The 13,589-nt window shown below is 39.6% G+C and overlaps 1 protein-coding gene across 3 annotated transcripts in view; it reads left to right on the forward strand.

Moving 5' to 3' along the window:
- Positions 1-13,589, forward strand: part of ltbp3 (latent transforming growth factor beta binding protein 3) — a 30,034-nt gene extending 16,445 nt beyond the window's left edge. Inside the window, exons 8-28 of one of the 3 annotated variants that reach the window (XM_063895614.1) lie at positions 85-192; positions 305-364; positions 604-681; positions 1,367-1,495; positions 2,530-2,661; positions 2,745-2,873; positions 3,049-3,168; positions 4,199-4,318; positions 4,436-4,558; positions 5,314-5,433; positions 5,760-5,888; positions 6,188-6,358; positions 7,022-7,102; positions 7,335-7,463; positions 7,546-7,683; positions 7,775-7,915; positions 10,218-10,346; positions 11,814-11,972; positions 12,060-12,149; positions 12,257-12,385; positions 12,548-13,589. In XM_063895614.1, the coding sequence (XP_063751684.1) occupies positions 85-192; positions 305-364; positions 604-681; positions 1,367-1,495; positions 2,530-2,661; positions 2,745-2,873; positions 3,049-3,168; positions 4,199-4,318; positions 4,436-4,558; positions 5,314-5,433; positions 5,760-5,888; positions 6,188-6,358; positions 7,022-7,102; positions 7,335-7,463; positions 7,546-7,683; positions 7,775-7,915; positions 10,218-10,346; positions 11,814-11,972; positions 12,060-12,149; positions 12,257-12,385; positions 12,548-12,699 (2,567 nt within the window). In that variant the 3' untranslated portion in view covers positions 12,700-13,589. The remainder of the gene's footprint in view (positions 1-84; positions 193-304; positions 365-603; positions 682-1,366; positions 1,496-2,529; positions 2,662-2,744; positions 2,874-3,048; positions 3,169-4,198; positions 4,319-4,435; positions 4,559-5,313; positions 5,434-5,759; positions 5,889-6,187; positions 6,359-7,021; positions 7,103-7,334; positions 7,464-7,545; positions 7,684-7,774; positions 7,916-10,217; positions 10,347-11,813; positions 11,973-12,059; positions 12,150-12,256; positions 12,386-12,547) is intronic. The other 2 variants (XM_063895615.1, XM_063895616.1) reach the window with 2 other exon arrangements.

The following is a 13,589-nucleotide window of genomic DNA, read 5'->3' on the forward strand; positions in this document are numbered from 1 at the left end:
TATCTATGACTGGCTTCCCTTATATTTGAGATAAGTCGAATTCAATCATGGTTAACTCCTCTCCTCTCTCCCTGTGATGCTCAGTGGCCTTCAGTAAGATCTGCCCTGCTGGGAAAGGATACTTGCTCCAAACTACAAGAGAGACCATGCTCTTCCCTCCCATCATCTTCCCCCCTAAGCCAGACAAGGAGGGTGAGTCCTTAAATATGCCTTACATCACTTCTCTCACCTCTGAAACCTTTCTGCTTCTCGTTGTGTAGTACGGATTATCTGAATTCAGAGTGGCTATCTTTTTTAATTTTAGATCCAAATCCGGTGACTGTGACTGAACAGCCTCCCACCAGCACTACCCGTCGAGTGCCCGGTAAACTCCCCTCTAACCCCAGTTTCATACTCCATATGGACAATATTAACGCTTCTCATTTGTGTTAACTACTGGTAATGTACTCCGCCTGTCACAAAGAGGGGAGCATTTTGCAACTACTAGTGTAGATTAATGCTCCCAATGTGTGGTGAAGACAACAACATCAGGGACTAAAGATCAACATGTCATATTTCCTCCTCCAGTCTGCCCACTTCATCTCTCCTCTGTTGAATCCACAGTTGTTAAACCCACCCCGCCAACTATCATCAGAATGACCCCAGGCAATGACCCCTTCGAAACACAGACAAAAGTCTTGCGTGAGTTTCCTGCAAACAGACTCAAACATGTATTCTGCTTTAACCTCATAGAGAGTTGCTTCTGTAAAGGCTGGTTCATGTTTCATGCGCCTCAAAACTGGAAAACCCAGCTCTCATATTCCCCAGTAAGAGAAGATATCGTGGTCCTTCACTCACAAATGACATGTTGACTTTTTCCATGTAACGACACAATTTATGACAGCATGCAAAGGAGTTCTGACCCTGAGGAAATGTCTCCTGATGGAAATCAATAAATAAAGTCTAGTTTAACTCTCAGCTAAGTGTAGTCTGATGCATGCTTCTTAAATACCTAACAGACGGTTTTGCATGCCTCGTGCATTCAACCATGAAGCATGAATCAGCCTGAAGGCAATGTTCACACTCTTCGTGTTTTATGGAAGCAAGTGTTGACATAACTATTTTTCCGTGCTGGTATTAAGAAGAAGGTTACGTGAGACACTTTATTTTCATAAAAAGGAAAATACATTCTTAAATGAGTCATTAGTTTTGATACAAAGAAGCCAGATGCTTTTAAAAACTTGAATAGTGTGAACATGTTAGAGAGCATGAGTGTTACCAGCTTTATATATATATTAAATAATCATAATATATATTCACACATACATCTGCTATGTATCTATATATATGTATGTTTATATAAGATGCATGTGCTCCCTCCTTGAAGCAGAGGCAGATGAATGCAGGCTAAGCAGGAACATTTGTGGTCACGGGGAGTGTGAGAACAGCCTGAATGGCCACATCTGTCACTGTCACCCTGGCTACCATCTCAACCCGCAGAGGAACATCTGTGAGGGTAAGAGACAATGGTAGAGACACGGTGATGGACAGCAAAGACACATTCCTCCTGAAGTTTCTAATGCACGGATGTCCCCTGGCAAGCTTACTGAAGATAGATATATATTTGATAGAAAGGAGGATCATTTACCGTGTATGTGGCTCTCATCCTGTCTACTGGGTAATATACAAAGTAGATAGTGCTTTGAGATCAGCATTAAAATACTTTTGCTGACTCTTGGGTATAATCACTCTCAGGAATGGTTGTTTTCTGAATCAAATACAGAGAAATTATAAGAAATGTTGTGTTTCGGCTGTGGAAGCCCATTCACCTGTTAAATCATAACTAAAAGTATAAATAGTTAATATAAACTAATGTAGCTTTTCAAGGGTTTCTTATTTAACTGTATTACAGAAGGTTTAGTAAAGGGGCCTTCCTCTGATTTTACACAACAGGGCAGTTTAACGTAACAACTGTAAATGCATTTGGTGTTTTTAAAGTGACTTTTCAAAGTATAAAACAACCTCTCTTAGAGATACTATTGAGTTGCATTATGGGAAATGTAGGCTCCAGCGATGAAAGACTCTCTAAGCAGTATTAGAGACTGAAAGTCATCTGCTGCTTTGATTTGGATGGATTTAAGAAGTGTGAATTATTTTAGAAACACACGTTATTTTAAAACAAGAAAGGCATTAAGACATAAATCCCATTTATACTTAAATGGTGAATTAATTTCTCTGACTAGTTAAATATAACTTTATAACATTTGAAATCCCTACAAGACTGAAGCAAATACAAATACAGTTTTGGCTGATAATGCTTCTTCTTAGAGTGAAATATATTCATGTGTAAGGTTAGCTGTTAGTAGGTAAGAGGTACTTGATGTAATGCGTGACACACACATAATCACTGATGCTACAGTAAGTGGTTAAAAACACTTCCTGGAATCGGAGCATTGTGTCCCTGGAGTGCTCCATCCATCTGTTTTTGTCTAAAGTATTCAACATTTTTTTCATCATGTGTCATCATTGCCCTTCTCTGCTGTTGTCCAGATGATAATGAATGTGATTCAGAACCGTGCGGCCAAGGCAGAGGCCTTTGCATCAACATAGAAGGAGCCTACAAATGCCACTGTCGTCAGGGCTATAAACACATGGTGCAGCATGGGAGACTCAAGTGCGTAGGTAAGTTAGGTTGGCTGATTTCCATGTTAAAATGTCTTGTTCGAATAAGATCCTGCATTGGCTCTATACTTTCTGTTTTACAGACATGAATGAGTGCTCCAAGCAGGACAACTGTGGTGTCGGGGGAAAGTGTGTGAACCTGCCCGGCTCCTATAAATGTGAATGTCACAGCGGGTTCAGGAGCAAGTCCCACCGTCAGTCGGCATGTGAAGGTATAAGACACTGATTATTATGACAGCAGTGATATCAGCGCACAGGCTTTTCCACCTACAACACACCTATTATTCAGTGTGTCCTTATAACCCGCTCGCGTCTGTTCTCCACGTGTGTGTTTGTGAATACTTCTTCAAATCATGGGTTTGTGACACTTCTTCCCACTTATTCCAGACGTTAATGAGTGTTTGAGCCCTGACACGTGTCCCAATGAGCAATGTGAGAACACACCAGGCTCATATGAGTGTGTTCCCTGCTTGCCTGGACACGAGGCCCGCGGGGGTATCTGCTATGGTGAGTGCAACCCTGCCGTTCAGCAACATTAGTTATTAGCTGTTTTTTTTGTTTTGTGTGTGTTTTCTTTAGGGGTAATGCCACATTTAGGGCTTTTATTATCATGCTTAACATTTCAGGAAGAGTTGACCTGCTCCATCAGTGGATGGTGTTGCAGTTAAATCATTTTGTGTTATCTGACTGGTGATAAAATAGGACACTGATTAATTCACTTAGAGGCCCAAAGAAGCCAAAGATACTCATTAGTTTCAGAGCAGGATAAATCAGTCAGCTTATCAGTATGGTTCATAACTTATGCCAATACTGTGTAAGGTATATTCCAGGGAAACATCTAAAAATCAGTCTTTACCTTAAAATGTAATGTCATATTAAATATTGCACATAATACGGTGACACATTTTAACTTCTTCAATGGTTTCATGCGCTGTGAATATGGGCATCAGGTAGGATTTGTCTAGGCCTCTACATGTGCACAAACCAGACATAAAAATGGAATGGAAAAATAGGGAATTATAGAATAAATCCAGTATTGGGAGTCTGTAAAAATGTAACCAGGCCTTCAGCGAGTCGCAATACAAACAATTACTGCACACCTTTTTGTCAATAAAAGAGTGCAAGAGAATGTTGCAAGTAACCAATGTGCAAAGAATTCAGAAATAACATGTCAATAAGAAGAAATAATAACTGTACAGTGCATTCAAATACTGCTTATTGTAATAATAACATCTGAGCTGTTTTCTATTCTTATTCAACCAGGATGAATCTCATTGAGATTAAAATCTGATCTGGCCAAGAAGCTCAGCAGCACCGTTACAGACAACACATATAAAACAAGAACCGAGAAGCTATCATAGTCACAGTCAGAAACATCCTCATACAAAGCATCCACACACAGAGTTGCACTTGCATCTGCTCAGAGAGACCGGCTTCCTGAGGTTCAGCTCACGTTGCAGCTGTTTCCACGCAAATGGAGCAGCATAACTAAACACTGTAAAAGATGTATGCTATGATCTGCTTCATGTCCCATCAGACATTAATGAGTGTCAGAAACCTGGCATCTGTCCTAACGGCCGCTGTGAGAACCTCCCTGGTACTTACCGCTGCCTGTGCAACGAGGGCTTCTATAATACAGACAGCAAAGGCTGCAGTGGTGAGTGAAGCTTACCTAACCTTTGCATCACATCAAACTGACTTGCTGTTGGGTGTTGAAGTGAGGGATTTAAAATCTCTAGTTCAAAGTTCACATCTTCTGCCTTCTCCCAAACAGACATTGATGAGTGTGAGGACACCAGGCTGTGCGCTAACGGCCGATGCATCAACACGGAGGGATCCTTCCAGTGCCAGTGCTACACAGGATTCCAGCGCACACAGGAAGGCAGCCACTGCGAAGGCATGAATTATTTAACAAACCATTTATTTTAATCGTGCAAGAGTGGAAAACAAAGTACATTTACTCAAGTACTGTACTTAAGTAAGATTTTAAAGTACTAATACTTTACCTGAGTATTTTAGTTGTATGTTACTTTAGCCTTCTACTACACTACACTTTAGAAGCCAATATTGTACTTTTTACTTCACTATATTTATCTGACAGCTTTAGATTTAAGTTACTTTAGAGATTCAGATTATAATCTAATACAAAATATAAATCCATTTTTAAATAACACATTGATTTTATGTTAAAATACCCAGCAGCGGGGTGTGAAGTAATCAAAAAAGTAATAGTCATATACATATATGAACAGTCATTATCCGTTCATATGATATTTATGATTCTGAAATGGGTCATAACGCATAATGAGTACTTTTACTTTTAGTACTTTAAGTATATTTTGACACCAATACTTATGTACCTTTACTTAATTAGGATTTTGAATGGTGCACTTTTACTTGTGACAGAGTATTTTTACAATTTTATATTGCTACTTTTACTTAAGAAAACAAGTATGAGTTACATTGCTGTTCACATGGAACAAAAATGCAATGCTTAAAGCATAAAACTGGTTTTATAGACATTTGATAAGTTGTCAGCACAGGGCTGTCTAAACCAAGTGTGAGTAAGTCCAGATCGGTTCTGATCCGTTCATATATCCTGCTCTCTGCATGCTTCACATTCCAACATTGTTTTTGTTTCCTTCCCTTCAGATATCAATGAGTGTGAGAGGCCATCGAACTGTCAGAGGGGCCGCTGCATCAACAACATGGGCTCGTACCACTGTGAGTGCCAGAAGGGCTACACACTGGTCGGAGGAAAGAGATGCCAAGGTCAGCCTCTACAAATCGTATTCGTCACCTCTTTATTATATAAAAGGCAGATTCTATTTTTTTGCTATGAACGAGCAACGTACTCATACTTATTATTGTCTTTATCTTTTGAATTGTCATTGTTTTGTGTCGTCACGGTTGGATAATATTTTACGTAAGGTTTTATTATTTTTGTATTGTCACACAAGTTGACGCATTGCATAACACAAATGTGTACATGCTGTGGATATTTTAAGAACATAAGAACTAAATCTATTTGTTTGCAACTCAGATGGTGTTTGAATTTAAACAAATACCCAGAGCGCCATGTGTGATTTCCCTTACAGACATAGACGAATGTGCCGAAGACAGGAATCTCTGCCAGCCCTTCGGCTCTTGCGAGAACAGACCCGGCTCGTATTTGTGCGCCTGCAACAATGGCTTTGTCCTCTCAGAGGACAAACACAGCTGTGAGGGTAAGCCTGCTTTGAATCCTACCATCTTACTGCGGACCCACATTTATCCCGGAGCTTACACCAGGCCCGAACATTATATCCCTGCATGTCCCAAACCGTCTTGGTTCAAACCAATCTGAAGGTCTGATAGTCAAACAACTATAATTATTAGTTATATATTACCAAATATGATATTCTATAAGCATTACATCTCAAACTAAACAATCATTAAAAGAAATCCCAGCTTGGTGAGCCCCTTTGCAGTCCTTTTCAATCATTAGACCTCTGTTTCCTAATGTTCACCGTGTTCGTTCCCACAGCCGTTCGAGTGCAGGTGGATGAGAAGAAGGAATGCTACTTGAACCTCGACGACACTGTGTTCTGCGACAGCGTCCTGGCCACCAACGTCACCAAGCAGGAGTGCTGCTGCTCCATTGGAGTGGGATGGGGAGACCACTGTGAGATCTACCCCTGTCCTGTCTCCCAATCAGGTACAGTTACAGGACAGAGCGTGTGAATTGCGCAAGTAAAAAACACATTCAATAAATCCCATGGATTATTTAAAGGCCTTAAAAGTCCTTTCAATAACATAAAAAAAAGAATTAATTGGTATTTTAAAAGTCTTAAAACAATCTTTAACTCAAATCATGTGAAGTAACATTTTATAGATCGTTCTTTTTTTATGGTTCTTTATAAAATCTCACAACAATCCTTTTAAAAATAATAATAATTTATCTCATTTTGCTCGCATTAACGTAAAGCAGAACCATAAAGCGAAACATTGTAATTCTAAGCGGCATTAAAAAGTCTTGAAAGATGTCTTGAATCTAACTTGTCCTAAGCTGAAGGAACCCTCGTTGAACATGTTTACTTACAAGGTTTTGGACAATAATGACCATAGTTCCTTTTTTGTATTAAAACATTAATATAAAACTGTATGCTGTGAAAACTCTGGCCATGATATCTGTATGACATTTTATTTTTGTAAATGCGTTGTGCTAACACCAATATAGGGATTGTTTTTCTGTTGCGTTAACCAGTCATAAATGCATGCATCTGAGGAAAAGTTCACCACATAGTAAACATGATGTACTACTGTAAATCTACTGTATATGTTCATGTATACTAACCTCTTTCCTGTCCTCTCCAACCAGCCGAGTTCCACTACCTGTGTCCGAACGGACAGGGCCTCTACTATGATGAAGGACTCCTGTACAGCCTGCCTGTCTACCATGGTAGATTTTATACAACTTGAGTCACTATATTAACATGCACCAGTGATAGTGAAGTCATTCCTGCATTTGCACTGAAATTCTTTGCTTAAATAAGAAATATAAACATACATTTCCAAATAAGGTACCAGTTTCTTATGAGATTGGGAAATTAGCCATTGTTATATTATAAAACAAACTTTGGGTAAGCCGGCACTCTGTTCCTGAGAAGAGACTTTTCCTTCGTTGTCTGCAGATATCGACGAGTGTTCTCTGTTTGCTGATGAGATCTGCAAGAAGGGTCGCTGTGAGAACACGCAGCCTGGCTACGAGTGCTACTGTCAGCAGGGCTTCTACTATGACAGCAACCTACTTGAGTGCATTGGTAGGTAACATATAAAGGCCCTAAAAACTGTAAAAAAAAGTACTGTAACAAGGCTTTATAACATGTTAACGTTGTCCCTCAGATGTAAATGAATGCCACGACGAGTCTCTGTGCACCAATGGTCACTGCGTCAACACCGAAGGGTCCTTCTTCTGCAACTGTAACAGGCCCTGGACACCAGACTCCTACAAGAGGAGCTGTGTGATCGCAACAATAGCCGGTGAGTTGAACAGTATCAGCGAGCCGGTATGTGGCTAGCTACTGGAGGAATTATCTTGAGCTCTGAGTAAACCTTTTATTTTTTACCACAGATGTGAATGAGTGTGAGGACCCAGGCAACTGTAAGAATGGCCACTGTGTGGACACTCCAGGGTCGTACTACTGCTTCTGTGCTCCGCCCTGGACCCTGGCCACCGACCGTAACAGCTGTGTGACTCCCGAGGAGCAGGCTGGTGAGTCCAGACCCTGTGCAATGTGAGGGGGGGTTCAGAAAGAAGTGGGCAACAGCAGTTTATTCTGATAAAAGCAAAACAAAAGAGCAATTACAGTGTTGGCTGTCTGTGCTTATGAAAGGCAGTGTATGTGAGACAAAACGGATTACCTTGCCTAGTTAAACACGGATGGTGAAGAGCTGCTAACCTTTTTGTAGGAGGAAACGTACTAAACAGACACGTAAACATATACATATCCATGTGCGGTAAAAATTGTTGCATTCAGAGTTGTTTGTCTATGCAGCTCAATGCTGAAATGAGTGGTGCTAAAATATCTTACATTTACCCCGATTATGACATCTGCAAAAAAAACTTTACCACTCTGTTCCAAATGACATATCTGGGTTTGCTGGTCAAACACGATGTTGTGAAAAAAACAAGAGTAGTCGTCCTACTGTGCTTGTTTCATGAAACCTGAAGCCAATGCTCTTGTTTTTGTGTGAATGAAGATGATCTGACTTGATCCAAACATGGTTATGAGTCGCATTGGATTCCAGACAGGCCAAGTTGACCACATTTTTCAGGCAGGGTTTTCTTAAAACTTCTTTTGACAAAATCCATCCTGAACTGAAAATGAACTGTTTCCTCCTCATGGCCTGAGGTTTGGGACATGCAGTTTAATTCCCGCTTGTTTGAAGAAAGGAAGGCTGCAGGCACTATCCTTGTGTGTCCTTGTCAACTCTTTGATTAGTCAAATGTATGGACTTCACCTGAGCAAAGGACTGGAAAGCACTGGTTTGGTGACAGTGAAGTGCCATTGTTGTAATTGCATATGATGCCCCCAGTTTTCGTTTGTTGCCATCAATGTTTACTTCAGCAGTTTGCAGCTGAGTGTGGCAAAGCTAGGACACAAATCTTGGTTCCCTCCCACAAAAGAAAGCATTACTCAGGGGACAGCATAAAGTGTAGTTCAGCTAACTCTAACTGAACTGAATCTTATTCATCTTATTTATTGGCTGGTATAAAGCAGACATTGTAGTTGGCTATGATGTTAAAGGCAGAAGTAAAAGGTCAAGAGCTGATGAATCATTTGGAGCCTCACCTAGTTGCAAGCTTTGAGTAGTGACTCAAGTGTGGAAAAAAGGCAGCCAAAACAGGATTTCCTGATGGTGTTGCTTCAGAGGGACCTTCTTATAAAACTGCTGCATCTTGAAATTGAAAGGAGCTGCAAAATACTTTGTTTATTTGGACATGACTGAAATGGATCAGATTCAAACATAGAAAAGCCATTGAATAACATCCTTAATCCGACCTGGTAGTCCAGATAATTCCTGAAAACACAAAGTATGAATGTCTCTGTTCTCCCTGTTAAAACCACAACATGACCAAATGACTAGAAAAGTGTGAGTGGGTAGACCCTATGAGCTTCAAACCAACTTACGTGGACACATGCTTAATTTTAGAAACATCTTGTCAACTCAAAAAGTGATGATAACTACTGAAGATGGATTCATGTTTGTCAAAGTGTTTCAGACAAAAAGATTTGCTAACCCGGTCCAACCAATTGTTTCAGATTGATATGTTTTAGGAATTAAACCAATGTGAATATGGCTTATTCAGTAATGGCTTGTATTTCAAACAGTTGGAAAATCCAGAAATGTTCTGAGTATGTAGTAGACACTCATTACTCAGGATTTTAGTCCTTCATGATGTGTGACACCATATCTGGTTTATTTAAGCCTCAAGAAAACATAGATATGAAGAAGAAAGTATAAGATTAGACATTTGCTCCAACCACATCCTGTCAGACACAACAGGCCTTCATGGCGGGATCATTTTCTCTGCAACTTCTTAGCAGATTAAAGAGTCTTCCTTTTAACTGTTGCTGGAACCAAGCTTCCTGTTTCTTCAGTGTGGTTGCATGTTTACTAGAGATCAACTGCAGTGTAACGCATGAACAAACGTCATTTTGTCTTGAGCATGCAACATTTATGGTAGAAACTTAAAAAGTACATAGAGTAAAATACAGAGACATACAGTACAGGGGGTGGACACGTTAAGCTCTAAACCAATACAATATTACTGCAATGAAAATGTTCCACTTTTGTTGAGAGTTTATTCAAGTCTGAAGTTTAATTAACATATTTTTGACAGTCTCGGGAGAAGAGGGAGTGTTTATTGCAGGTTAATTGTACTGATGAGTGATTGTCATTATGTAGCACAAGTTTTCTTATTATTATTATTGTGTCCACTACCTACAGACAAAGAGCTGGCCCCAAGCAGATGTTCATACTGTAACCAGTGTCTGTGGTGCCCTTTGCAGATGTGAATGAGTGCCAGGACCCCTCGTACTGTAAGAATGGGAGGTGTGAGAACACGCCCGGCTCCTTTCACTGTTTTTGCGACCCTCCCCTCACCTTCAGTGCAGCGCTGAAACAGTGCGTCTATGACGGTGGGTAAAATCAGCATCGGCTCACCTGAGCATGACCGATCAAAATGAGTTTTGGCTTACCTTGACATCTGCCACTCATGTTGCTCTTTGTAATTCCTCCCAATTTGTGTCCCATCTGGCCTCTACTGGCTTTATTTCCCCCCTCTTACCGCCTTTATAGTGACAGTTTCCCAATCTTTGGAAAAAATAGCACACTGTGTAGTTATTAGATATACATATCGAATTTCCCCTTTCATGCACACAAAGCATTATCTGAGCATGTTCAGTTTGAGAAAGTGATTGCTTTAGGCATTTTTTTCTGCATGTCTTTTTTTTCCAAAAGCTATTTGTGTCTGTGCTGTTATGGATGACAAACTCATTTCTTCTGGTAGAGCAAAGACAGACTCTACATTGAGTATAAAAGGGCCTGAGCTCCCTTGTGATTATTTTGCCTCTAAGATAAGGGATTCAAAGGACTTTAAGTCTTTTTCGACGGCCCTTTTCACGTAGTAATGAATTTATTTGAATTTGGCTGGTTTAATATCTGTAGTAAATGCTACAGGACTGTTTGAGTGTGACGCTTTGTAACCAGCGGAGCAAAAAATGACATTACACACGCTATTTTAAACACAATATTAACGCTTCTTTACATTTACAAAGAGCTCTTTGCCTAATGAGGGTGAACTGTCAGCATAGCCTCATCATCCATGCTGCCACTTAATCACACAGCCATTAATCTAAAACTCATGCCTGTGATTTTTCATTGTAGTTTGCAGATAGTACTTAGCTTTGTATTTGACTTTACTTAGGTAACTTTAAAATGTTTCTCTAGATTTTGATAATGAATAGTTTAATTGTGTGAATAAACTCCATAATGTACAACCAAATTTAATAGGGTTATTAAGCCATTTATTCTCCTGTATCTATTACTAACCATGGACATCTGCTGTATGCCATAGCTTGCTGAAAGTAGTGCCTTCAGGCTATACAGGAAAACACTGTATTATGGGGTGGACTATTACATTTTTCTCCTGACCTTTATTACCCCAAATATATTGAGTGTGTGTGTATAGAAAAAATGCATAGTTATGACTTTATGCCCCTACTTTACTTTTAAATAAACTCTGATTTACTGATTTTGTTTCATTAAAAACATAAACTGATGAAATAATTGTATTTTAATCATTTCTAATAGTAGTTTAAGTCTTTATTATGGCATTTCAAATACAGAATATACCAGAAATAAAATGTAATCCTTAAAGTTCAATACTTCTAAAATGTTTGTCTGTTGACATCGTCCACAGACGTGCATACAGCTGTTGTTTTTTAACTGATCATAATCTTACAGTTCAGGGTTAGATGAGGTGACTTCCTGTCTAAAGAGCGTGTTTGAAAATGTCAGTGCCTGAATTCTTCTTGAGAAACTTTTTGATGGTTGAACCACAGCTAACATTTAGTGCTTTTGTTTTCTCCTCCTTTTTTACCCAGATCGCACTGCAGCCCACAAGGACGTGTGTTTCCTGCAGGTTGACGAGGGCTTGATCTGCAGCGAAAGAAACGGCTTGGTGGTGACCTACTCAGAGTGCTGCTGTCACTACGGGCGCGGCTGGGGGCCCGAGTGTAACACCTGTCCACCAAGAAACTCAGGTAAGAGAACCAGTCCCACTGCAGCTCAGCTTTCACTGCCATTTTCCTTTCTTTTTACCTGAAAATATATTTACTCCTTGTGTTCAGAGATGTTCAGTCGTCTGTGTGAAATGCATCTGGAGACTGAGTCTGATGGGGATCAGGATTTCCAGGCAGCTTTTGCAAACTATAACCCAGGTAACACTATCTTTGTTCAAATCCAACCATATGTCAGACACTCTAGTGTATTTCCCCCCAACTAAACCTTATTTTCTCCCTACCTTTCCCCTGCCTTAATGTAAAAGGTGACAGTTCAGAGGAGGATTCGGACGAATGCAGCTGTGTAAATGGCCGCTGTGTGCGCTCCTACCTCGGCACCATGTGTGAATGTAACACAGGCTTCAGGCTGGATCACTCCCGCACCCGCTGTATAGGTTTGCACTTGCTAGTCTTACAAAAATACATTTTTTTCTCTGAATTTCTAAGGAATATACAGTAGCCGATAAAAGTACATGGGAAAGTGTAAAGTTTTGCACTGTTAGAAATATTTCTTCTTTCTGCTGCTTACACTCATTGAAAACTGTTTTTCTTTTCAGACATTGATGAGTGTGCAGAACCAGTAGCTCGTATCAGTCCATGCAAGAACGCTCGCTGTGTGAACACCGCTGGCTCATACAAGTGCTTCTGCAAACACGGCTTTGTGCCCACACGCAGGCCAAACACATGTGTCCGACGCAGAACTCGGTAACCTCTGCGTGTCCCTCCGATCATCCATATCTAGTATGCAACACACAATACATGCTGCACACACACAAACACACTTCTGTCTCACCGTACGAACATGGCGGAGCATGTAAAGGCAGTTAACCCGAAAACATGAAATCTCATCAGGAGCCAAATCATAGCAATATGAAATGTTCAAAACATTTTCAGCTCCTCATTCTGTCCCCATTTCACATTTAAAGAAACAATCAATACAGACAAGGAATATCTTTATTTGTTTGTTAAGCTTTTTGTAATTATTGTTTTTGTTCAGTTTAAATTGTGATTTTTTTATTTTGTTTTGTTTTCATTTATCTCCTTGTTATTTCTTATTTGATTATCAGATCTCAAGCCCTTTTGTGTATTAATATAAAAAAATCTGTTATTCTGGTTCTATCCCTTTTCTCATTTAATATTTACATACTACAGAAAAGCCATGAAACGTTTACATGCTACTGTATTCCCCTTTACATTCCCATTTAAGTCTGCTTTCTTTCATTTTTAAATCTAAACTTATGTCAGCTGATATTGTATTTTCTGAACCACACATTGTTGATTTTATGTGTTTGTACAGTTTGTCTGATGGATCAACAACTTCTGTAAGAATGGTCCCTGTCCTAGCCCTGTTTATCTGTTGATGTAAAATATGAGAAACCTGAAGTTTTGTATAATTTGACGTGCGCACCTAAGTGACTTTGAGCTAGAACAAAAAAATGTCATGCACTTAGCAATGAACATAGTGGGAATATTTGCTAAATGTAGCTTATTCCAGAAAAACAAGAACGTTGGACATCTTTTGTCAAAGTATGTAATATTTAGAAAACCAAAGACGCTTTTGAGAGAAGTAGAATTTGATTAAAAAAAAAGAAGAATCTG

The sequence above is a fragment of the Eleginops maclovinus genome, chromosome 11 (assembly GCF_036324505.1).
Source record: "Eleginops maclovinus isolate JMC-PN-2008 ecotype Puerto Natales chromosome 11, JC_Emac_rtc_rv5, whole genome shotgun sequence".
Classification (NCBI taxonomy): Eukaryota; Metazoa; Chordata; class Actinopteri; order Perciformes; family Eleginopidae; genus Eleginops; species Eleginops maclovinus.